At 42.0% G+C, this 24,180-nt stretch overlaps 1 protein-coding gene and 1 long non-coding RNA gene across 51 annotated transcripts in view; one reads left to right on the top strand and one right to left on the bottom strand.

Moving 5' to 3' along the window:
* RIMS2 (regulating synaptic membrane exocytosis 2) overlaps positions 1-24,180 on the bottom strand; it is a 445,399-nt gene that overhangs the window by 12,721 nt on the left and 408,498 nt on the right. Inside the window, exon 1 of one of the 50 annotated variants that reach the window (XM_015282988.4) lies at positions 7,435-7,861. The exons of the other annotated variants lie outside the window; for them this stretch is intronic. Coding sequence (XP_015138474.1) covers positions 7,435-7,564 — 130 coding nt within the window. The 5' untranslated portion in view covers positions 7,565-7,861. Of the gene's footprint in view, positions 1-7,434; positions 7,862-24,180 lie in introns of those variants that run through there. 50 annotated transcript variants of the gene reach the window in all.
* Positions 7,811-24,180, top strand: part of LOC121110137 — a 30,368-nt gene continuing 13,998 nt past the window's right edge. The window contains exons 1-2 of the long non-coding RNA XR_005857882.2: positions 7,811-16,850; positions 17,728-17,873. This is a non-coding gene — a long non-coding RNA (uncharacterized LOC121110137). The remainder of the gene's footprint in view (positions 16,851-17,727; positions 17,874-24,180) is intronic.

The raw sequence follows: 24,180 nt of genomic DNA, 5'->3' as shown, positions 1-24,180 counted from the left end.
AACTGCTTTTGCCTGCATGGGGCATCAGTTTAAGCTTTTGAACACTTACAATCCCAAAAGCTTTTGAAATATTTTTACAAGACTGAGGTGTTAACAAGAGCCGTATTTACCATACAGTGGTAATTACTTTAATGTTCCTAAAATTCTTGTATCCCCTGTATTATTATCAATACAGAATCAGTGGTGAGCATGTTACATGCAAAATGACCAAACCAGTGCCTCTGGCAGTTCTTAGCTTGTTTCCAATACCTGTGCTGGGTACCGCTCCTTGAGATGCTGGCTGTGCACGTACAGAACCACAGCAGGGAGGTTTGCTGCTCAGCCATTCCCTTAACCAAGAATTACCCTTGATAAGAGATCTCACATGCTGAGAGTTGTCTCAGGAAGCCTGCCTGGCTGCAGGGAGGCACTGCTGGTGCTCCTGACACTCTCAGGCACCTCCACTCCTCTGCTTGTTACTTGGCCTTGGCTGTATGACAGCAAACCGGCTGTGCAGACTCTTGATTGGCTCCTCTGGTTTATAGATGCTGAGTACAGATTTTGACTGCAACATTAACACAGCAGGGGGTGTTTTTAAGTATAATGTAGAGCAATATACTTTACAGTACAAACTGAAGCAGCAAATTCCTGTTTCCATACAGAAACCCAACTTTCCTTAGTATTTCTTCTGTGTTTCTTCTTAGTATTATCTTCTGTTTCTTTTTGCACCTGCATATCCCTTGTACTGACATCAGAAACTGCAGTCTCTAGAGGAAAAATCTTTGGCTTTATCTTTTTACTTTCTTACTCAGTCCTTACAGCTTTCCAACTGAACTAATGACACATCCATGCACCTCATTAAAAGATACAACAATTCAACTTTCGTGTGATGGGTATTTACCTAAGTACATTTGAAATGGAACAATCAAAACACTAAGCTTGCCCTTTTGAAATGATAACAATATAACTTTCTGATTTTATATGCAAATAAAAGGAAATATTTCTAATATTTTTTTAATTGCCTACTTGCCTCATAAGGAGGTCAGGACAGCTCTACTAAGGTTACGTTGTGGGTTTTTTTTGACTGCATGGCCAAGAAGGCCAACACAACTGTACACGACCACTTAGACCTGTCCAGCACTGTTGCAGAAGTTTCTGCCTCTGTTTCTGATAGGAGCACAGCTTTTCCAAGTGTACTCAGAGGACCCACCAGACAACAGCCTTTTACAACTGCTGGAAGACCAAACACAAAGAAGACATGACAGTGGGAAACTCTGATGCCCCATCTACCAAGTGGCCTGAATGAACAGTATTTAGGTACCCTCACTTGGGTAGGTGATATGAGTGCTCTGGCAATTCAAATCTACCAGTTCTGACTTTGTGTATGTTCTGGAAGTGTCAGCACAGAATGGTAGCATTTTATATCCGCTCTGTACATCTTATACAGTAATGTACATGACTACAGAAAGTACAAAGCAGTGGGAAATCAACCTCATCCCTAAGCTATTAAAATTCTGAGAAAATCTACCAAGCAATTTTGTAGTGTTACATTCTAATTTTACATGACATTTACATTAGGAATCACTACATAGGTGCATAACTACATCACAAGAAATCATTAAACCCAGACTTTGATTTTGCCAATGACAAAGGATGATCATCTTGAGTAAAAATAAACCATCAAAACTGCAATTCTGAGTTACAACGCCATTATGTTTACATGCACATGCAGTTTCCTGGATGACGAACATTCTTGGGCACTCACTGCAAACAGTTACTCCATGTAGTGCCAAGAGCAGATTACAACTTCTGAAACAGTGAGGAGTGTTTCTATAATGAGGAGCTTAGAAAAGCTTCTTAATTTTTATTTTATATGAATTGAGAGATATTTTCTAAATATGTAGTAATACTAGCAGTGCCATTCTTTAACTCAATCCTATTTATTTTTAGTATAGTGAGAGTCATTACATCCATTATCAGAAGGATCTGTGCAGCATTTTTGAATGATGTACCAAGTGTGCTGAAACAATTCAACATGTTCTATTAGGACTTAATGAGATAGATGATGCCAAGTAGTTGGATGGCTACTGAGATTACACAAATTAGAAACAGATCTTCCTCCTAGCTTTGTCTAAGATGAGTAATGGTACCATGCAAATATCATTATTTAAATAACCACAGTTCCCAGAATTGTGACATTTCACACTGTAATGACCCATTTCCAAACTACTGCTGTTAAACATTTAGCTCCAGAATTGAAAAGGTGGCAACCCAGCATGGCACTGCTCTGACTGTGCTGTTGACCTTACCATTGAGAAATGGCAATTATAGCATGTAGATGTAAGTCAGACGGCTTTTTCAGGTTGATGGAGGTACCGCCAGGGATGAGACCTGCTGTACACTGTACTTTAGTGGCTGCTGCTGCAGCCATGCCTGAGCCATCTGTCAGCTGTTCAGGTAGATGCTGCTGAGTAACCAAAGCTCGGAAGAGAAACACAACAAATTTAGAAGAAATACAGCATTAAAATGCTTCTGGGCATATCCACTGTTTAGTCAGGTTGTACTTCAAACTTTAATCCTTCTGCAATCCCTTCTACTTTTCTCTGTAGTTTTTCCAGCCAGTTCCCAGATTTCATGTGTTTTTTTCCAGCCACGTTCTTTACTTTGCTCACAACAGTATAGCTATTTCTGTGCTTCTTATTTAAAAGGTCTTATCCACCTCAGTATTTACATCATTCATCAGAATAGTACCTGGTAAAACCACCTGGGACTGAAAAAAGGCCAACAGAAATTGCTGGAAATGACTTCTGTGCTTCCTCTGCCATGGAGGCAGCCAGAGGAGTGGAACCGATGGGAGACCCCAGTCTCACAGCATGGATGGAGAGGCAGACCCAGTGCAGTACTCAAGCAGCAAACATGAAAAAAACTACTGGACATAAACTTTGATGTCATGCAGATTTATCCTCCAAATGAGCCACCCCACTGTTGCAGGAGATAGGCAGTAAACAGTCTCTGGTGTGTTAGCATCAATCAAGCCTACGGTCCTTAAAGCTCTGCCTGTTACAGCTGATGCCCCTCTGTAGGGCAGTATAACTTTCCTTCATTCTCCACCTTCAATCTGTCTACGCACACTGCACGTAAACAAGGTCATCTTTACCTGCAAGGCCAAAAAGTAGGCCAATTCCCCCAAGAAGATGCAGTTATTCTCATTTTCGTCACTGCCTGATATTCTTGCTACCACTTTATTCCTTTTAAGAGGATAATTTTAAAGCATAACTACTTCATGTGCAGGATTCTCTTCACTTTAATAATTACCGCGTTAATGAATTTATTGTTACTACTTCCCCCATTTTCTATTTCTGGTTAAATTATTGTCTGCTTGTTATTGTCTACTGGGACCTCCGTAGGGACAGTGTGGCCTAACCACAGAACAGAATCCAGGAACTACACAGCTTTATTCCAGCTCTACAAGTGAGCAGATGATTAATCTGTGAGCAATGCCACTGAAACCAATAACTGCTCAACCACACAGTTAAGTGTACATTTAAAGAAGTCTTGATCATTCACTAACTAGCATCAATGGCAACATTCCTGCTTGCATCTACGTGGGATTGAACAGTTCAAGCAAGTTGAATTCTAGCAAGTTTTCCAGATAGTTGCCAGCTGGAAACAACAGCATATAATGTGCTTCAGTTCCCACTGAACCCCACTAGCAACATTCAAGTTATCTCTTATAGTAGACATCATTATGCAGAACTGTAATGTATCTTCTCCTCAGCTAACACAACTCATTCTTGCTATTTTTGGCATGACTGTCTTGGGCTGAAGAACATTCTGTGGCTTTTTTTCTCAATTGCCTTTTGTTTTTCTAACATACTGGGATACCACGATTCTTTCCAGTTTTTTTTTCTGAATTAATTTGTGTCTTAAATTATCATAAATTGTCTCTTGAATCATCTTCAGCACCTGCAAAGCATTTGACTTTCCCCTTGAATCTCACAGCTCCAACACCACTCAAAAACTCAGTGCTTTGGCAAAGATATGAAATTGAAATACACTTCATTTTGGACGGTGTATTTCTACACGCAGGTCTTGCCGTGAGCAGCAGTTCCATAACTGCACTCCTGACAACCTACCATTTAACAGCACATTCCATCACCCCAGAGTAAATGCCAGGCAGAAGTGAATGTAAATAGAGTATGAAAAGGAAACTGTGGCACAAATTTATTACAGCAAACAATAGACATGGTGTAATGTGAGGAAGCACCAAGTTAGCAGTCCCACTCATAACAACAGACATAGGCTTTCTACTGACCACACACGAGCTGAGCCTCTGCTTTTGTTTCTCTGTGTAGGATACCTGTCTTTCTTACTCACAAGAATTCACTTGCTCAAGCACATTATCCAGTCAGGCACAGGAAAGCGTGGTAAACTCAAATCCACTGCTTTCCGATTTCTTATGTGTATAAAACTTGGCGCTACGTCTACATGGACATCTAAAAGGATGTCACAAACATGTACAGTGAAAACTCCCAAGTTATTTACTGACAACATTTCCTTTAATCTCAACAGAGCAGGGATTGAGAGACCAAATGTGAGGCTCTAGATGATTCAAGAGCTGCTTTGGAATTTGCCCTCTGCACCCAGCACCTCTCTTCAACCACGTCCCATACGTAAATCCTTTCCAAGCAGCAGTGGATGCCAATTCTCATTCTGCAATACAGGCTGTGCCCTTTATCATAAATGAAGCTAACACAATATGCAAATGACATGCTGTGTATACCTTGACACTTTGTTAAAAGGCTTAATTTGCTCTGGTACCATATGAAGCGACAATTCTGGGTATGCACAGGCAGAAGTAAATCAATGAAGAAGATTTTTCAATGCCATTTGCTAGACACGGGTAAGAATAATAAACTCATTTAGAAATAAAAAGGAGGGACAAACTTGAAGGAGTCGTGTAACCGATCAGCAGGCTGGAAATGCAGAGTTTCAGCTCCCTGGGCTGTAAGCTTGGCTGACCCATGGCAAGTTGGTGCCCATCTCTGGGCTGGAGAACTGCAGCCTCTCCACAGCTCCTTCAGCACAGTGCAGCTGGAATGCCAAGGCTTCTTTAACCAACCGACACTCAAATGTACCTTCTTGCTTGCAGTATTCTAAAAACGGCTTCTAAATTTCTTCCTATTAATACCTCTAGTGAGTTTCAGTGACTTCCAAATTTGAAATTACGCATTTCCTTCCATACCTAAAGCTATGCCCATGGGCCAGTGTGCTCATTTCAGCAGTCAATGAACAGTAGTCTTTAAGGAAGTACCACAAATAAGTACTCCAAAAGATATAATTCTCTATTTGTATTAAAAGTGTGATTGAGTGGGAAGTGTAAAAGCACTCCCACTGCAGGTTGTCCTTTTTTAACCTATCCATCATACACAGAAATAACTCCTTCTTGAGGGTCACTCACAGAAATAACTACTTCTTAAGGTTGTGTAACTTATGAAGTGGGTTTAACACTTTGCTTTTACAGATCAAACTGTAAAAGAGCATTAAGTACATGAACATGAGAGTGCACATACCACACCAATTAACTGACAGCGGTGGTACAGAAATATAATTGCATAAAAGCATTCAGAAGGCAAAAAAAATCCAACTTGAGAGCAGGGGTGACTTGCAATAAGAGAATCCCATGGCATTTTTTTCTTGATAGTCTCAGAGAGGGCACCAGGGAAGGGAGATCAGCTGCTGTGCCTGCCATGCCTGTTACCTGGATGTCTGGAGAAATTCAGCTGCATAGGAATAGCACAGCAATTCTGTCTCTAGTTTTCATTTTCATTACACAAATTCCTTTTTGAAGTGTACCCAACAGCTGTATAGGATCATATAACTTAAATCAACATAGCATGTAAAAAAATCAGTATGTAGACTCCTGTCACTTGCTTCAAAAACTTGCCAGCACTAACTAAAAAACTGCAGTTGAATTACCATTAATTTATCAGACATTCTCTACTGATTTCCATTAAGTTCAAATTTCTTCACACCAGTGAACAGTTTAAGACTCAACAATCTCAAGTGAGCGATAAAGTTTTTCCTAGAGAAGTAAAAAAAAAAAAAGACCAGAACAAAATAAATCGATACTGTGAGTCCGCACAGGACTGATGCAATTACTGTACAATCAGGACTGAAAAGACAACCGCTCTGGAATGGACAGAAGAATAATCTTGAAAGAACACCTAAGTATATTTAGTGCCATTTATGATACTATCAGTCCTTTGAATATGTGTGTTTTAAGCTGCAGAGTTTATCAGCATGCCAGAAGACCAAACAAAATGCCCTCCAAATCCTTCCCTGCAGCCTACTGACATTTTTTTGCAGCTCGCTTCCCTGTTTGCAGCAGGAAATAGACGAAGAAAGGAAGGACAGCACGTTTTGCCCCAGAGAGCAGCTCCCTGTATCTACAGGAGCCAACCTGACGTGTCCTTAGCAGGGACAGGCAAGGGACTGACCTCAGCATCTGCATCAGGAAGGAGAGGTGCTCCGGGACGACACTGTGGGAGCTGCTGCGACGGGAAGATCAATGGAGACACGTCAAGTGTGGGTACAAACCTTTGCCACTGCTTGGTCAGAGATGCAGAAGGTGATACAATGCTGTGCACGTGTTTGAAATACAGTTATACACCCATAGCTGATGGATGTTTGCCTAGTAGCATCACACAAATACAGGTATCTTCATTTGATCTTGCTAAACCTAACCAAGGTGCCGTGTATGCAATTATTCCGAATGGAATTAAAAATCTTGAATTATTTCTGATAAACACTTAATTGGAAGACTCTCGATTCTACATGTAGATCTACCTGACCCACCACGTGGTTTTCTTTACCATACACAAGTTGTGTCCCACATGAGTATGGTGTTACCCTCCGTACACACACATCTTTACATCTTACAACATTCCCAACAGTAACTGTAACCCCGCAGGTTTCTGATCAGCTCAGGCTCCCCCCTCCCGACCCCCGGTTACACACAGAACCCACTCTGTTTCTCTTCCTTGTTCTGTGAAGTCCTGGTCCCACAGCAAACCCCTGGGATGGGAGCAGCGCTCCACTGAAGGACTTCAAGGAGAGAGGATTCGTGTGAGCTGCACGGCGTGCTGCCACTGCCACACTGCTGCTCCCAAGGAGCACTTACACGGGCAGTGTACTTTGACAGGGGACGCCCGAACGAGCCCACGTACTGCAGAACTGCCCGTGAGGTCGTGTCGTTTCTTTTCACCACGAAGAAAACGCAGACAAGAGCCCTCTTCCCCCCTTTCTATGTAACTAACGCCTGGGCAGTAACTTCATGCCCAAGGTGATGCTCAGCACCCCCCGTGCTCTTTTCCCCCTCTCCAGCCGCCGGCACCGTGGCCGTCTGCCGGGATCGGAGCCCCCCGGCCCCGCGCGCCCCGAAGCTTCCCTCACCTCCGTCCTCCTCCTCTAGCGAGTTCATGCAGGGGAAGTACACCGCCAGCGCCTCGAAGGAGGCGGAGAGGCTGCTCCGGCTCTGCGACCGCTGCATGCTGCGCCCGCCGGCCGCCGTCTGCCGGCCCATCTTGGCCGAGCGGCACCCGCCCTTGGCGCGGTACAAGAAGCGCGGCGTCTTGGCGGCGGGCGGGCGGCGGCGGGGCCGCGCCGGGTAGCGCTGGGCAGCGCTGGGCGGGCTGCGCGCCGCAAAGCTCCGCACTGCCCCGCCGCCTCCGCGGCTGTCGGGCAGCGGGGCTGCCGCTCGGCGTGAGGAGGCGGGGGCGGGCCGGTGGCCGTGGCGTGAGGGCGGCCGGCGGGAGCAGCGCCCGGCGCGCCTCAGGCAGCGGCGGAGCGCGGTGCCCGGCGGGCGGGAGACAGGGAGAGCGGCGTCCCGCAGGCACCGCCCGCAAACTTTGTTTCTCCCCGCCCCAGCCTCAACCCCAGCCCCAACTCCAGCCCTAGCTGTGCCGAGCCGGCGAGGGGAGGGAGGGAGAGAGCTGCGGGGGCCGGCCGAGCGCTGAAGGGGCCGCTGGCGGCGGGGGCAGAGACGGCTGTAGGGGAATCCGGAGCCCCTGGGCGCGCAGTGCTGGGCGCTGGCACACCTGCGGGCAGGTGGCCTGCTCCGCCGCCGGCTCTGTGAGCTCGAAGGGGATCAGTCACAGACAGGCTGAGGCTGAACATCCTGCGTCCGCCTGAGTCTGTGCCCCTCTGGCCCACCCCTGCTCTAGCAGGTACCGATGGCCAGGCGGCATCTCAACATCCCCAAGGAGGAGACCCCACAGCCTCTGGGCAACCTGTGCCAGTGCTTCGGCACCGCACAGCAAGGCAGTGCTGCCTGGTGCTCAGAAGGAGTCCCTGTGCCCATTGCCTCCTGTCCTGCAAATGGCCCAGCAGCCTGTGGCCATCAGCTGTGTGAGCCACAGCCAGGTCCCACTGCACCTCCACTTCTAACACTTCTTCGTTGATACAGGGATAGATTTTCTGAATTCACAGAATTTACTCATAGCTACGGAGCAGTAAGAAATTAAGCACCCGATGTCATTAAAAACACCCCCAGTCTTCGGCAGCATCAATAACTTCTTCCCCCTTCATGACAGTGCAAAAGCAAGAACAAACCCTGCACACCCTGTTTTGTTACTGATGTTACTACTGGCAGTAAACACAGGTGTTTTTTTTTTCCTCAGTTTTCTTTCGAAAAATCTTTAACTCCTCCCGGGTAACAGTGAAGGATATTCAGTTTGATCTAATAAACTGCACAATTTGATGCCGACTGGAATGCTTCACAAATAATATAAATACAGTCACACCTGCAGAATACTTCACTGAATTATGCTTGAAGAACACCACTTGTACCTGGATAATAACAAAAGAGCATGGACAATCCTCAGAGTTGTTCCTGTGCTTTGCTAGGGAACAAAAACTGATCAGAAGCTCAGCACTCAGTAATAGAACTCATGACCACTCAATCTACAGGAGAAAAATGAGTTTTTTGTGAACTGCAGCGACAGCTATTTTTACAACACACACAGTATTTTCATGTCAAGAAAACTGGAATAAAGTATTTGTAACACAAAGTGTTTCAAGCACTTATGTGGGGACAAGATGAATCCTCTCTTCCTCTCCAGTAGCAACAAATGTTGGCCAGGGCAACCTGCCTAGGCTGGATGCTTCACTCAGGAGTATTCTAAATGGAACATTTAATTGGTGACCCTACATGAGTTGGTGAGTTACTAAAATACTGTGAAGCAAACATCTCTAAATTAGATAATGATTATAATGATAATGATAGCAACAGGAATCTCTAATATACAGTTACCACATAATTGGCAAAAATAATAAAACATGTAGAAGTAATTGCTAAAGATATTTTTTAAAGTCTTGGCTGTAAAGTTTTCTATCTATAAAAACAACAGCAGACAACTTCCTTCAACATCTTCATCCCTGCCAGACATGGCAGAAAAGTCAGTGCTTGTGGTTTAATACATCTGAACAACCATTCCTGACTTCATTTGAGGAAGGGATGCATACTGCTACCAGGCTGCTTCGTTGGCAGTGCGTGGCCTCAGTGGGAATTCAGATGTGGCCTCAAGGCCATGCATAGATCTGGGAGACCCCATATCTCCTTGCCATGTGTAATAAAATGTATATTATATATATTTATATGATACTATAATATATAAATTATTTTCTACCAAGACAATCACTTTAAGTGCTCCAGAATCATTTTAACTGCTACTAATTGGTTTGTGTCACCAGTTACAAATGAATAAAAGCCCCATTAAATGAACTGCATCCAAACTCTAGCAATTTCAATGCTAGAGCATTACAAAGCATGAGATTTCCAGGTACTTTTTAAAATTTCTGATAATTTGTTCAAAGAATAGTACATTGCATGAATCCAGGTCAAGCTGAACAAGGTCAAGCATGTGCTATAAATGTATGTACTATCCCGAGGCAATTCTATTTGTAGGCTTTGACATACCATCAAATATTTTGGTGGCTAATCTACAGAACCAGGAAAGCAATTGCTTAGTGGTTGTATTCCCTAAAAATTACTACAAAAAAAAATCACATAACATGAATTTATGCATTAGATCTTCAGGACCTGGTCTAAAAACAGACAACCACTCCTGGGATTCTGTATTTAATACACATATATTTCCTTACAGCATGTGCAGCAATTAAACACAGGAAAAATAATAATGGAAACAATATATTCTCCACCTTTTTCAGTCTTCAGACTGACTGGGTGTATTTCAGCAAATGTGCTCCAACTAAACACAAATTATGAGACTTTAAATGGAGACACTTAGGAAGAACAATGATTTGATAATTCCTTCATGAATCCTTCATGATTCCTTCATGAAGCACTTTTTTGCTCAAAGAAAAAATAAGGTTGTTTTTTTTTCCCATTGCTACTTCTATGTACTGAACCCGGATGTTATAATTTTCATGATGTGAGGAATGCAACATTATTTGTGTGGAGGATTTTTTATTATTGCCTACTCCGGTTCCCAAATGCAAGAAAAAAGAATACATACGTTGCCATAAAGAGGTTCCTAAAGTCTTGTGCACATTTTTAAGGGACTTCTCTGGTTCTGATACTATGGAAAAGTGACCAAAAGTTTCTTACCACCACCTTAAACCTGAAGTTAAGAAGGTGTTCTGGGAATGGGACTGGGAATGAGTTTTTGCCCCTTTCTTCGTCACCATGTCAATCACTGACCACTGACTTGTTTGCTTTAAACACTGTTGTCTTCAGAAAAGATAGTGCAGCTGCCTACCCTTCTGTACATCTTAATTATCTTTACCTTGCACTGTGCCCATCGACTACTAGGTATAAGATATTACACTTATAATTGAAACACTTTAATCACTTTCCAAATACATCAACAATCAAAAAATCTTTGTGTAATATGTCATCTAAAAGAAAGGTGAAAGGCTTCCCCTTAAAACGTGAGGGACAGCTCCTACACGTCCTTCTGAGATGCAATCCAGGCCAAGTTTTATGTGACTTTTGGTCTATCTTCACAACCTCCAGCCTTCATGGAGCAGAGACATCCAATGCATTTCAGAAAGGCAAAACTGATATATATCATCACTGGGCTCCAAAAAAGAGTTAGTTAAATTATCTCCTTCCCCCCCCCAAAAGGAAAAAATGAAGTTGAAAACTCAGCCTTTATCAAATTCTAGGAATCCCACATAAATGGGAGAATTAATGCTGGTATTACCTTGGAGGATTCACAATTCTCCAGATGTATTATTTAAGTAGTACTTCAAGATCCTTATAAGCGCTGCCCAGTCAGACTATAACAGTGTTATTAGGTGTACTAACAACCTGTTTCTCACTGCAATTTGATAAATGTGAGAACTGTACAGACATCCTCATGCCCACAGAGGGGAATGTGGCAGGTCCAGCCATGCAGAAGAACAGGGCAGGCCATAGAAAGCTACAGGTCCTTGACAAGATAACGGCTGTTTTTACTGCTTCCCAAAATACAAAAAATAGCTGGCTTTGCCTTAGCATTTTCTTGATTGTAACTAACATAGTCACGAAAGCCATTCTAATCCCTGCATATTCCCAGGCCTCAGTTCCCTGTCCATGGGCCAAGTCCTGCAGCATGGACCACCAGTGGTCTCCTATTCTCCTCAACGTTTCATGATAGCATGACCACTCCTACATCATATCCTCAGCAATCAGGATACCAGTATTCTAAATTGCATTTTTAAAAAGTCAATACATTTTGCATTTTCTCAGTGTTCCATATGAAGCAGCCACATTTTTCCCTCTGCTGAACCGATAACAACAAATTTTTCCATTCTGCTTCTTTTGGCATTTGCTACTGGAAGGTCAACTCCACCCTAAGTAGCAAGCTAGGTCCACAGTACAGATTTCTACCAAAATAGCTTTGCTGACTGACACAGCTGTTCTGGGAGAATTCCCTAGTTGTTAGTGCAAGTGTGGTTATATCAGCAAAACAGTGTTCTATTAGTGCTGCTTGTTTTGTGTACCCACTTCTGGACTCATCTGCTGGTTCCCAGTGCCAGAAAAGTGTTCCTGTTCCTGTTCCTGCTGCCTGAACAGCCTGTGCCAATGGAAGTCTACCTGTAAGTAATTTGGCCCCAGAAAGGATTATTTAAAAGCTTTGCACGTTTTAAGACCACATACAGATGTGAAGAACTGAAGGAAGCAGCTTTCATGTCTCTTCCAAAACACAGATTTCAATTTCTGAGAAAGAAATTTAGTAATTTTAACAACGTGTGGAAGGAGAAGTAGTAACTTTTTTTTTTCCCCTAGAAACAGGATGCTTTCAGGTCCATGGAGATATCAGTTTTAATTTCTTAAACAATGAAGTAGGATTGCTTGTCCTGCAGTTGGTATTCTGTATTATGCCTTAATGAACATAAATGAAATCTGGAAAACGAAATCTCTCTCTTGCTTTAACGCTAATATTAGTCACGCTTGAAAGCTGGCTGTGATTATTTAAATAACATATTTAGGTTTCCCCTCTGATGTTTACCATAAAACCCCCAAAACAAAATAAATCACACTTTTTCTAAATTGCAGAGGGAGCTGCTAATGGCCCAGCATGCAGTAACGCGGCACAGCGAGCTCACAGGTAGCTGGGAGGTCAGCAGTGGAGCAGAAAGCCTTTACACAGCTAAGTATTTCTATTTTGATTAAAGTAATTTCACACCTTCCTGATCACAAGGCAACCTACAAACCACAAGGTGTTTGAGAACTCAGGAAAACGTATTACTTTATGGTACTTCATCAGGGTGAGAAATAAAGAGCGTGGAAATAAAAATGTACATGCTCTTCTGAGGTTAAAAAAGTTTGTTTTCCAATTTTTTTGAGAAAGAACCCCACAGAAAACAATGTTAAGCTGTTAAAAAAATCGTGAAAAAGCATGCATAGAGGCTATCTGCTCTTTATTTAGATCTCAATCCACCCTTTTTTTTCTCCAAGACAGAAAATTGGCACAGAATAACTTTCTTTATAATGAAACCCACCAGCTTAGAAACAAGCTGCAGGTATTCACATATACTCTCAAACAATATTTCCCCTACCTGCGCACTCCACAGAAGGTTCACAAAATGTCCTATATGAGGTCATTGTAATTTATTTCTGAAACTGGAACTTCATGAAACATGATTTGTTTCTGTCTGTAATTCAGCCCTCAGCACCTAAGTGACCAAAGTAGTGGGGAAAAGCTGTGCTTGAACAGTTTGGGAGCACAGTGTACTGCAGCAAGGAATGTGCAGAGGTAACAAACGCACTGTGTTGATGCAGCTATCTGCTGGTGTTACCTAACAAAAGATACTGTGGAAAAGCACCCTGTTATCTCTGTGCTTTTATTTTTCCAGAACAAAATAAAATTACTGAGATTGTGTTTTGCAAACGATAGGTGACAATGAAAAATGAAAACAGGCTGGAAAGCAAGGTATGTATCTGCCACCCACTGACTCCTGTCCCTGCAGCACCTACAGCTGAGACTGCTGCTAAAATGCAGGTCTGGTCAGATGTCTGCCATGAGACTATTACATTATCATTGAGTGGTAAAAGCTTTGGTGAGTCCAAATGTCAGCACTGGAAGGGGACATTTATCTTGCAAAGTCAGTAACCTAATTTTGGTATAACCCATAGAAGGTTAATGTACATGAAGCAGGGATTAATTTGGAAAGTTCTGTGCCTATCCATTATCTGTTTTTCTTGCAGAAAAACTTGTTGGAAACATCCCACCCCACATCCCTCTGCATTACTACGATGCAGAACAGACACACAGCTGTGCTGTGTAAAGCCCTGCAGGGACACACTATATCCACCTGGCAAAGCACACTCCTTCCAAACGCCTGCATGTCTCCTGGTTTTCAATTCACTAAGGAAACACCTTAATTGGAATGGTCAGCTCTGACCCCACAGGCAGAGCTGGAGCCAGTCATGTGCACTGGGACTAGCCAGCAAGAACAATGAAAATAGCTCTCCAAGCAGATCTAAAAGAGCAAGAGAAATATATATTTTTATCTACTGAAGTCATGTTTAACTGACAAAATCACAAATTTTAGCTTTATAGCTTTTTAGCTGTTGTATACTTCACACTGTCTTTTCTGCTGGGGAACATATGCTGTTATTACACTGCTCTCATTTCCACAGTGTTTGAGTCAGAGCAGTGTCTCTTCAGCCTTGATCATACAGTCACATGAATCCCAAAATCCCATTGCTGATGAAAAACACTTTTTTTCTCTTTCGCTTGTTTTTGTTCTGGTAATCTACAGCTAGATCTGAGTGAGTAAGTGCAGTACCAAGGCACAGTGTGAGCCACTGGAACTCGATCACTTATTGCTACACTGTTAGAAGTCCCTCACAAGGTATCAGCCTGAACTACTCATGCTCCTCCAATAAATCCTTCGTTCAGTAGTTACAGCAGGCCAGAAATCACTTCCAAAATGGGGTTCTGGATGGTGAGAGAGCTGCACAATATGGCTTTGCATAATTTGGTGCCAGCTGGACTGAGTGCCAGTGAGCAAGCCCGTGTGCTTCAATGCTGCTCAGAGGAAACTTATTTCTCTCAGATATGACACTACTGGAGATGTCAAACTGCCAGGCACAAATTTGACTGCAGGTACAAAATGCAATGTTTACTTGCCAAACAACTGATTTGGCTTCAAATCACTCTGTTACAGATAAACTTAGGGAAGAAGTAAGCTGTCTGAAAGCTGCCAATTAGCTACGTTATCATTGTATTAATGCGTTCAAATATGATTCAAAACACTGTACATAAAGTTTTCATTGCTGTGAGTAACCTGAAACACTCAGAATACCTTTCACACTTTGCAGATCATCTTGTGTCAAGCCCCCACCACTTCTTGGGTGGCTGTGTGGCTGCTGGTAGATGTATGGTCTGGCCAGATGCAGGCATTGGCAGCATGCTCCTGCCTCGCCAAACCACCCTGCATGCGGCGCTCTCCTACCCCACAGCTTGTTTGGTCAAAAACACCACTGCAGCCTTCCAAGGAATAACTAACACACTGCTACCTTCTCAGATGCACATATAACATAAGACAACTTCTGAGGTCCGTGGCTTTCCCACTCTGAAGCCATGGGCCAATTCACAGACATCCAACAGGCAGCTTGCCTTCTGTACCCAGACCAGGCTAACTGCCCACTAAGCTGGAATTCCTCCTATATGCACGTGTGTCTGCCTCTATGAACATACATGTACATGTACATTAACATATAAATACATGCACGCAGACATGCATAAAAAATGTTATTCTGTGTTTATCTGCACACACTTGCATCTATACCATAGTAACAGTTTTATATCTTAGAACGTATAGGAGTAGATGATCAAGTGAAAAAAGTAATCAAGACAACAGCCCATCTGTTTAACATAATTAAACAGTAACAAAATAATCTTACATATAAACTGTATGTTAAAAATAATCAATATAAATCAGTTTTTATTAAAAAACATAAGATCATTAAACTATGTTCCCATAAACTGCAGCTAAGTAGTACGTAAGCTGTTTTACAGAGGAGATGAGAAACTCTCCCTCCCACTTAGAGATCTGTCAGGAACTCTGGGTTCTCAGAACCCAGTAAGTCAAGCCAATAATTCTTTGATTATTTCTCCCCCCTCTGCCCCATTCCTTTTGTTTCAGAAACAAAATAAAATAGATACACATTTTGTTAATTAAAATTCCTTTTTTTTTTTTTTCCTGTATGAATACTGGTTATTGTTACTTTCTAAAATAATCTTTTGTGGATTTAACAAATGTCAGATTTCCATCAGAATTCTGCACCAGCATTCTTGTTTAGAAAGCTCTACAAAATTCAGTTAGAATAGAAGCAACCCACTAATGCAAATGAGTTATTTGACTACAGCTTTTCTACATTTGACTGTTATGTAGTGCGTCAAAGATAGCTTACTCTTTTCTTAATTTTACAATTGTGGGCCTTAAGGTAATGTTTTAATATAGTTTAGTGAATCAACTTCTCCTGTTTTTCTCTACACACTATTCTAAATCAGTCACTCCATGTTTAATAATTTTAACATTTGTGGTCAGTTTGGGGAATATCAGATTGAGGGTCATTTAATATATATGTGGCTTCAATCCTGCATGCATGAACAGGGAACAGTGTTCTCTAAACACAAATGTGACAAGGGATTATATGTTTTAAACTGGCATTTAAATCTTACTCCACTCTGCAATGTAATATGGGACAGAAAGCTATACACAGTCCAGTTAAACTGCTGGTGCTGGTGTCTGTCAAAGACATGAGGCTGCCTCTTGGCTTTGCTTACACCTGTGTAATAGAGGGACACTCCCTGACCTCCTCTAGATTAACTTTACATTTGTTGCTTCATAGAAGTCTATCAGATAAATACAGAAATCAGCTGAATTATGCCTTTTTTCTTTTATAACATCTTTTATAATTAAGCTACCAACATGGCTAGAATATTGTCCTTAGGAGAGAGGTAAGTATTCTTAAATAGGACTAAAGAGAAGTATCTTAATACAGTGTTAAGCTCTTTAACTTGAATAATGAAAAACAGCATTAACATGAGTTACTCACACTTTTGCAAAAAGCCAAATGAAACTTATGGATAACCTGTCAGAGTAAGGACAAGAGAGATGTTCCTCTGTGTGCTGTTCTGAATAAACCACATGTAAACTTCAGGCTTTTGACATCCACAAGGGACGGTGGCCCTCAGCCTCCTGTTTTTATGTGCCAGACCAAACAGGGGACCAGAGACAAATAGCGACAACGTAGAGAATGAAAACGGCCATAACAAGACAAACCAAAGGCCCAATCATTCAATATCCTGTCTATGAGCATGGCTAATACCAACGCCTGAGAGCTGCAGGTGAGAGAGAAAAAAAGAATAACAAAACAACAAACATATGCATAGTAAGGAACCCCTCTATTTCATCAACCTCTGCTTTCTCAGTTAGAGGCTTTTGTACTTCTTGCCATGGCTAGATCCAAACCTCATTTTGCATTTTCTCTCTTTGAGCTAGTACGTATATTTGGCTCATACAATAATGCACAGAACAGGTCCTGCAGTTTAACTTTGTGCTGTGAGGAATACTTTCTCTTCTTGTTTTTTTTTCTTCTTTTTTTTTTTTTTTTTTTTTTCTGGCAACTGCATGCAGTTCTCTGTCACTTGTATTATGAAAACTGTGAATAAATAATTCTGTAGTCACCTTATTCACAGCCATCAATCATTTCCTTCCGTCATTTTTTTCTGAGCTGAAAAATTCCATCCATGTTTTTCATCACCCTTGTTGCATTTCTCCATACCTGCTCTGGCTCTGTGCCCTTTCTGAAGCTGTGGACCATCAGAGATGTACAAGGCAGAATAATGGCACTTACTTACTTTCTGCTCAGCTTTGTTATATTCTTTTCCTAATAACCATAACTTCCTTTTTGGGAAAAATGAAGAACAACATAGGAGCTTAACTGTGGCATCAAAACAAGAGGCAGAAAAACATTAAATCACACTTTCTGTTCCAGATGACTTTACAAGAAATACACTTTCTCATTTTCTGAACAATTTCTAATCTTTAAAGAGTGATGAAAATATCTTGCTTTGGTTTTGGAGCACTGCAAAAACCTGTGTTCAGACAGTGGTCTGAGAAAGCAGCGATCGGCTGTGGGTGCCGAAACTCAGGGACCTACGACTCTCTTAGTACACAAATTTTGACTCAGGCTCTGTGCTTGCTTTGTGTTGCATCCTGCAGGACAGAAATAAATCGGATAGACCAATCTGAAGTTAATTTATGATTAAAAGAGAATATTATGAAGAAGGACCATAATTTTCCCTTCATTCCATATGAAGAAAAATGGAAAACTTATTCAGAATTCCTAAGTAGGAAAATCTTTTAAGGTAAGTAAAATTTTGTAACAAAATTAAGGAACGACAGTCTCTAGGATTTTGTCAAACAAGGAATGAGATCCATCAGAGGAAGCCAGCACACAGCAGACAGAACTGAAACGTTAGACGAATATGATAAATAAATAAATGTCAAAATAAGAGCAATTGCTTCTTGGGCACACACCAACAAATGATAAAAGTCAAAGATATAAATGTTTGAGTAGGAAACACCTTACTCTGGGATTTGATGTGAAATGTGCAAGGAATTTTTTTACATGGGACTAGGAGAAACCACTGAGCATCACTTCCAAATTTCAACCAGAAGGGAAAAATCTTCCCTTTCATGTTGTTTAGGCTACCTCAATTGGGCTGTAGAAGACCAACAAAAAACATTTTTCTGATGTTCTGGGGCGTGCTTGGTATATCTCAAACACAAACCTGGTCACCCCCTCCCTCCACTTACAGGAGGAATATGACAGAGGCTGAACTAGAAGGACAACTGTAAAATTACTAGTTCATGTCATGTAAAGGAACTTGTAGACACAAATCCTAATGCCTGCAGAGTCCTGGTGACACTAATGAAAGTCTGCAGACATAAATGCTCCAGGATGGCCATTTGCAAAATCAACACTCTAGGATGAAAGGACTGGGGCTGTTTAGTGTGGGGAAGAGGAAGCTAAGAGGAGACCTTATTGCTCTCTTCCAGTACCTGAAAGGTGATTACAGTGAGAGCGAGGTTGGTCTCTTCTCACTGGTGACAGGTGACAGGATGAGGGGAAATGGCTTCAAGTTGTGCCAGAGGACGTTTACGTTGGATATCGGGAAAAACTTCTTTACAGAAAGGGTTGTTAAGCACTGGAATAGGCTCCCCAGGGAGGTGGTTGAGTCACCATTCCTGGATGTGTTTAAAAACTGTTTGGATGTGGTGCTCAAGGACATGATTTAGCAGAGGGTTGTTAGAGTTAGGGTACTATGGCTAGGTTGTGGTTGGACTTGATGATCTTTAAGGTCTTTTCCAACCTGAGCAATTCTATGATTCTATTTTTGAGATATGCAGCTAAACAAACAGGCCAGCTGGAAGACTAATAAAAGGTGCAGTAGTTTCCCTTTTGAATTTACTATGAACAAGTACGGGCTTTCTTATAGAAAATAAAAGATTTGAAGCATGACACATTTGTCATGAAAGGGAACTTCAGTCAGCACGTGAAAATACTGCCTGTGAGGAAATCTGCAAGATGTATGGGAAGAGGAAGTAAAGAAGACAGACTGTGGCAGTAGCAACAGATCATGCTGCGAGGGTTGTCTCCTGAGACCTGTCAAACCACTGTTCAGTTCAGGGAAGATTGAATTTATTCCTTTGGATTGGGCGAAACTGTTAACAGAGAAATATATCAGTTTCAGTTAAGGTGATTCCATTCCATTCCGTTCCATTCCATTCCATTACCTTTGGTTATATTCCTGGCTGTTCCTGAGTGCTCAGGTAACACACACAACTTGACTTATAGGAAATGTGTCTCAGTTGTCAGCTGACTAAGGCATCAAGTAAGGCAACCATTGCTCTTCCCAGTTCCCTGAGTCCCTGCTAGGCACTACCCAAGGAAACAGGGCCCTGCAGGAGGAGTGACAGTCCTGGGCAGTGGCCCTGTGGCCACACTGCAAGGCCTGCCCTATTGCGCCTTCAGGGGAACCAAAGGGCACACAGAGCCTTTGCTCAGCACCTCACAATCTGGCAGGTCTCAAATTAATAGTTATCAAAGGTGCTTCTTAGCTTTCAGACTTGTATTTTCTTTTGGTGGTTTGCGTTTTCTCACTGTTATCCTAAACCTTGTTAACCGCATCTAGGGTTAAGTACTGTAAGTGACCTTCACTTCAAGGCTGTTCTATCTCTGATACTTTTTTTTTTTCAAACACACAAATTAGCTATTTAAAGAGACACTTTCAAATTATTAAGAATGATGTGTTTTATGTCACGGCTACCTTGAAAACAGCCCCCTTTTTTTTTTTTTTGGCAATTACTCCACTACCAAATATCAGCTGTACCTAATCTATCAAACAGTAAAGCCATAAGAGCAGAGTATTTTTAGAGGAGGATCTTTCACTTTCAAATGTTCAAGTTTCTACTGAGAGCCAACAGCATCACAATTTGCTGTGTTAGCTTATTCTGTGAAATCTCTCTTATGATTTTGAAGAGAAAGAAAACATAGGAGGAAAAAATTGTCGTTTTTAATACCAATACACTCTCAGTAAAAATAATAATTTAATTTCAACTTAAAAAAACCCTTTAACCTAAATATAGGATGTTTGAAATTTAAAAACTAAGTTGTTTAATTTTTAAAAGCATTACTACATGGAGATACCATTTATTTAAAAAAAAAAAATGAAAGAAATTTGCTGAGAATCATAGTACTAAATACAGTTTGTTGAGGCATGCAAATAATACCAGATTGACAGTGTTTAGAATGCAACTGTTTCTACACAGAAAATTTAGCCTCAATTTATTTCAGGTCAGAGAATCACAGAATGGCTTGGGTTGGAAGGGATCCCAAGGATCATCAAGTTCCAACCCCCCTGCTATAGGCAGGGCCACCAACCTCCAGATCTGGTACTAGACCAGGCTGCCCAGGGACCCATCTAACCTGGTCTTAAACACCTCCAGGGATAGGGCATTCACAACCTCCCTAGGCAGCCTGTGCCAGCACCTCACCACTCTCTCTGTAAAGAACTTCGCCTTGACATCCAATCTAAACCTTCCCTTCTTGAGCTTAGGTCCGACTACTGCAATTTAAATCCAAAATCTGACTTAGCACTTTGACCAAGGATAGGGAGGGACAGTCTTTTGAGCAGCAACATGTGGCCGGAAGGGGCCTCTTGGGCCATTGAGGCTAGTCCCTTCCTCTGGGACTTTTGAATCCACCAAGCTTGAACCGACTTAGTATTTGCTGATATTTTTCCCAGTCACTCATTAAGTGGTGTTAGACCCTTTGTGACAACTGCCCTGGTTCACTGTACATCTACAAGAGTCATGAAGGCTAAGTTAGCCACAGCATCTGATTATTTGCAACAGTCCTGTTTGGGAAGATCAACTAATGAGATTCTTGGGTCTGACTACAAAACAGTCAGGAGGTGGGAGGAAGCAGTTAAGAGCAGATTAATTGTAGTAGGAAATAATGATGCTGATGCAAAATTATATGAATGTTATCTATCAGTGCTGAATATGACGAATCTGGGTAAATGGTGATATGAAGATCAGGTTAACAGGTTTCTTAAAGAGTTTTGGAGATAAGTAGCAAGGAACACATCTGTGCTTTGTGTTCCTCATGACTGAGATACTTTGGTGACCTTTTCTTTAAAAAGCTGCACTCCCAAGACTACACATTTATTATTTAGCATTGCATTAAATACCTCTGCAAAATCAGAAGACAATGTTCGTGCTCAGAACCTTTAAATGATGAATTTGAGAGTGGAATGAAGCTGCATTCCTGTTCCTTTTATGGTTCTCAAATGTCTGTCTGTACTGGCAATTTATTTTCAGTACAAATACAAGCAATCATCCGTCTATGCTCAGTTTTTTATTATATTAAAATGTTTTAAAAGGAACACATGGCCTTCACTGGCACAAATACTTGTATTGTGAGATAGCTCCACTCTGCTTTTGCCTTCTTCTTTGCCGATATAATTTTTTTGTCAGTATGCATATACTGTATTTCTATTACTGCAAGTTCCCACTTCTGTGAACAAATACAGTATTGTTTGCCTTCACAAAATAAAAGAAAACGCAGTAGTTCTTCTCCAAATTATTAAAACCATGTTATGTAATTACTTGCAACAGAACTTGTTAATTCTGAGCACTTACAATGACCAGATGAAGTAAAATACAGTATCAGTCATAAAGATATCCACATACCTCCTGTTAATGGCTAATATGAAAGTAAAATGTTATTTTTTGATACTGTAATACCAAATAGGCTATGCAGATATATAAGTTCACTGGCAAAAAGCCAGTGCATGGCAGTTCTTCCCTACAACTGAGCAATGGCTAACCCAAGCCTGAAGGCCTACAATTGTAACAGAGAGACCATCTAACAAGATTGACAGTGTGCAAGACTGTATTTTGCAATGAAGCAAAGGAATAGACTGATAAATGTTCCCTAAATAGATACCGATAACGCATTCCTTGCTTTTGTCTACCCCAACTGTAAACAAACCATTTCCTAATTTTCATTCAGCCGAAATATTATCTGTACATCTAGCTTTGTCAGAAAGAAGCAAAACTAAGTGAAGGAGAAAGAATCCTGAAGGTTGCAAGAGTTCAGGGCACTGGCAATGATAAAAAAAGGAGAGAAAGGTGATTAGGGAAGTGATTAAGGAAGGTTATTTTAACTACTGAGTACTACTGAGGTCTGCCAACATCCAGGAGAACTAGCATAGCCAGGGCTGCAGGAAAGAAATGTGTGCACACTGTAGAATGGTAGAACATAAGGACTGGACCTGTCTACTTCTGGGGAAGGGGCTTATTACAAGATATTGTTTATCTTACAACCATGCTGTTTGCAGTTTGTTTTAACTACCAAGACTTGTCCGCTTTTTTCCAGGGAGCAGCAATATCAATTATCATCGTTCCTAAGTCATAATCCTATCCAGTGAAAATAAGTACTCTGTGTTTAGAGGCTGATGCCACAGCAGGAACTTTGGCTTTTTCAACCATGGGACAGTTTACTCGGCACCTGCTGGGTGCTGATGGTGTCCACCTAGGTCATAGGGGGAAAAGAATTCTGGCCCAGGAGCAGTCTAGGCTCATTGACAGGACTTTAAACTAGATTTGATGGGGAAAAGGGATGATAGTGAGCTTGCCCATGATAAGGTGCAAGATAACATAGATAAGTAAGAGGGACAAAGTGCTATCGGGGGCCCTCAAACTGCTGTGTCTCATGATGATGAAGGCTACAGGGATACTAAAGGCAAATACTTCAAAGGAATTAAGGAGCTATCCTCCAAGAAAGTGACCAGACCAGATGAGCAGCTGAAGTGCCTCTACACCAACAAATGCAGCTTGGGAAGCAGACAGGAGGAGTCGGAAGCCATCGTGCTAGTGAAAATCCACAGTATAGTTGCCATCAGTGAAACCTGGTGGGATGATTCCAATGACTAGAATGAGGCTTTGATGGCTACAAGCTGTTCAGAAGGGACAAGCAAGGTAGGAGGGGAGGAGACACTGCCCTTTCTCAAGGAAGGAAAAGAGAGTGGAGAACTGTCCCTGAAGAATGGCCATGGGCAAGTTGAAAGCCTGTGGGTGAGGGACAGAGGCAACAAAGGGAGCCTGATGAATACAGGGCATCCGATCAAGCAGAGCCTGTTGCTGAAGCCTTGCTCCTCCAGCTATAGGAGGTGTGTGATCACAGGCTCTCGTCATGCTGGGGGACTTCAACTACCCAGACATCTGCTGGAAAAGTAGGATGGCGAACTGTAGGTGATCCAGGAGATTTCTGGAATGTATTGAGGACAACTTCCTGAGCAAACTAATGAGCCCCACCAGAGGGTTGCAGTGCTGGACCTGTTGCTCACCAATATGAGTGAGCTAATTGGTGACACCAGGATTGGAAGCTGCCTAGGCTGTAGTGGCTCCATTATGTTGGAGTTCACACACTTAAGGGATATCAGAGAGGCAAAGAGAAAAATCAGGAATCTTAACTGTAGGAAAGCCAAATTCCAGCTCTTCAGAGGGTTAGTCAATAAAACCTCCAGGCAATCTGTCCTCAAGGACAAGAAAGCAGATCAGAGTTGGCAGATCTTTAAGGAATTGTTCCTTAGGGCACAAGAGCTCTCTGTCCCCAGGACTAGCAAGTCAGGAAAGGAAGGGAAGATACTGGCATGGCTGAACTGGGACCTGCTGGTTAAACTGGAGAGCAAGAAAATGATGGGTGGAATGTTGATGGATGAGAAACTTGTGAGATCATACCCTGAGAGTAGTAGTGAGTGGCTCAATGTCCAGATGAAGATCAGTGACAAGGGGTGTCCTTCAGGGGTAAGTACTGGGACCAGTGCTCTTTAACATCTTCATCAGTGACATCATCAGTGGGATTGAGTGCACCCTCAGCAAGTTTGTGGTTGACACCAAGCTGTGTGGTGTGGTCAACATGCCCAAGGGACCAGAGGCCAACCACAGAGACCTAGGCAGGCTTGAGCAATGGGCCCAGATGAACCTCATGTTGTTCAACAGAGTGCAAGGTCTTGCACCTGGGTCATGGCAACTCATGCTATCAGTACAAGCTGCGAGTGTAAAGATGGAGAACAGCCCTGCCAAACAGGATCTGGTTACTGA

The sequence above is a fragment of the Gallus gallus genome, chromosome 2 (assembly GCF_016699485.2).
Source record: "Gallus gallus isolate bGalGal1 chromosome 2, bGalGal1.mat.broiler.GRCg7b, whole genome shotgun sequence".
Lineage (NCBI taxonomy): Eukaryota > Metazoa > Chordata > Aves > Galliformes > Phasianidae > Gallus > Gallus gallus.
The sequence above is the reverse complement of the archived record's forward strand: the minus strand, read 5'-3'. Positions and strand labels throughout refer to the sequence as shown.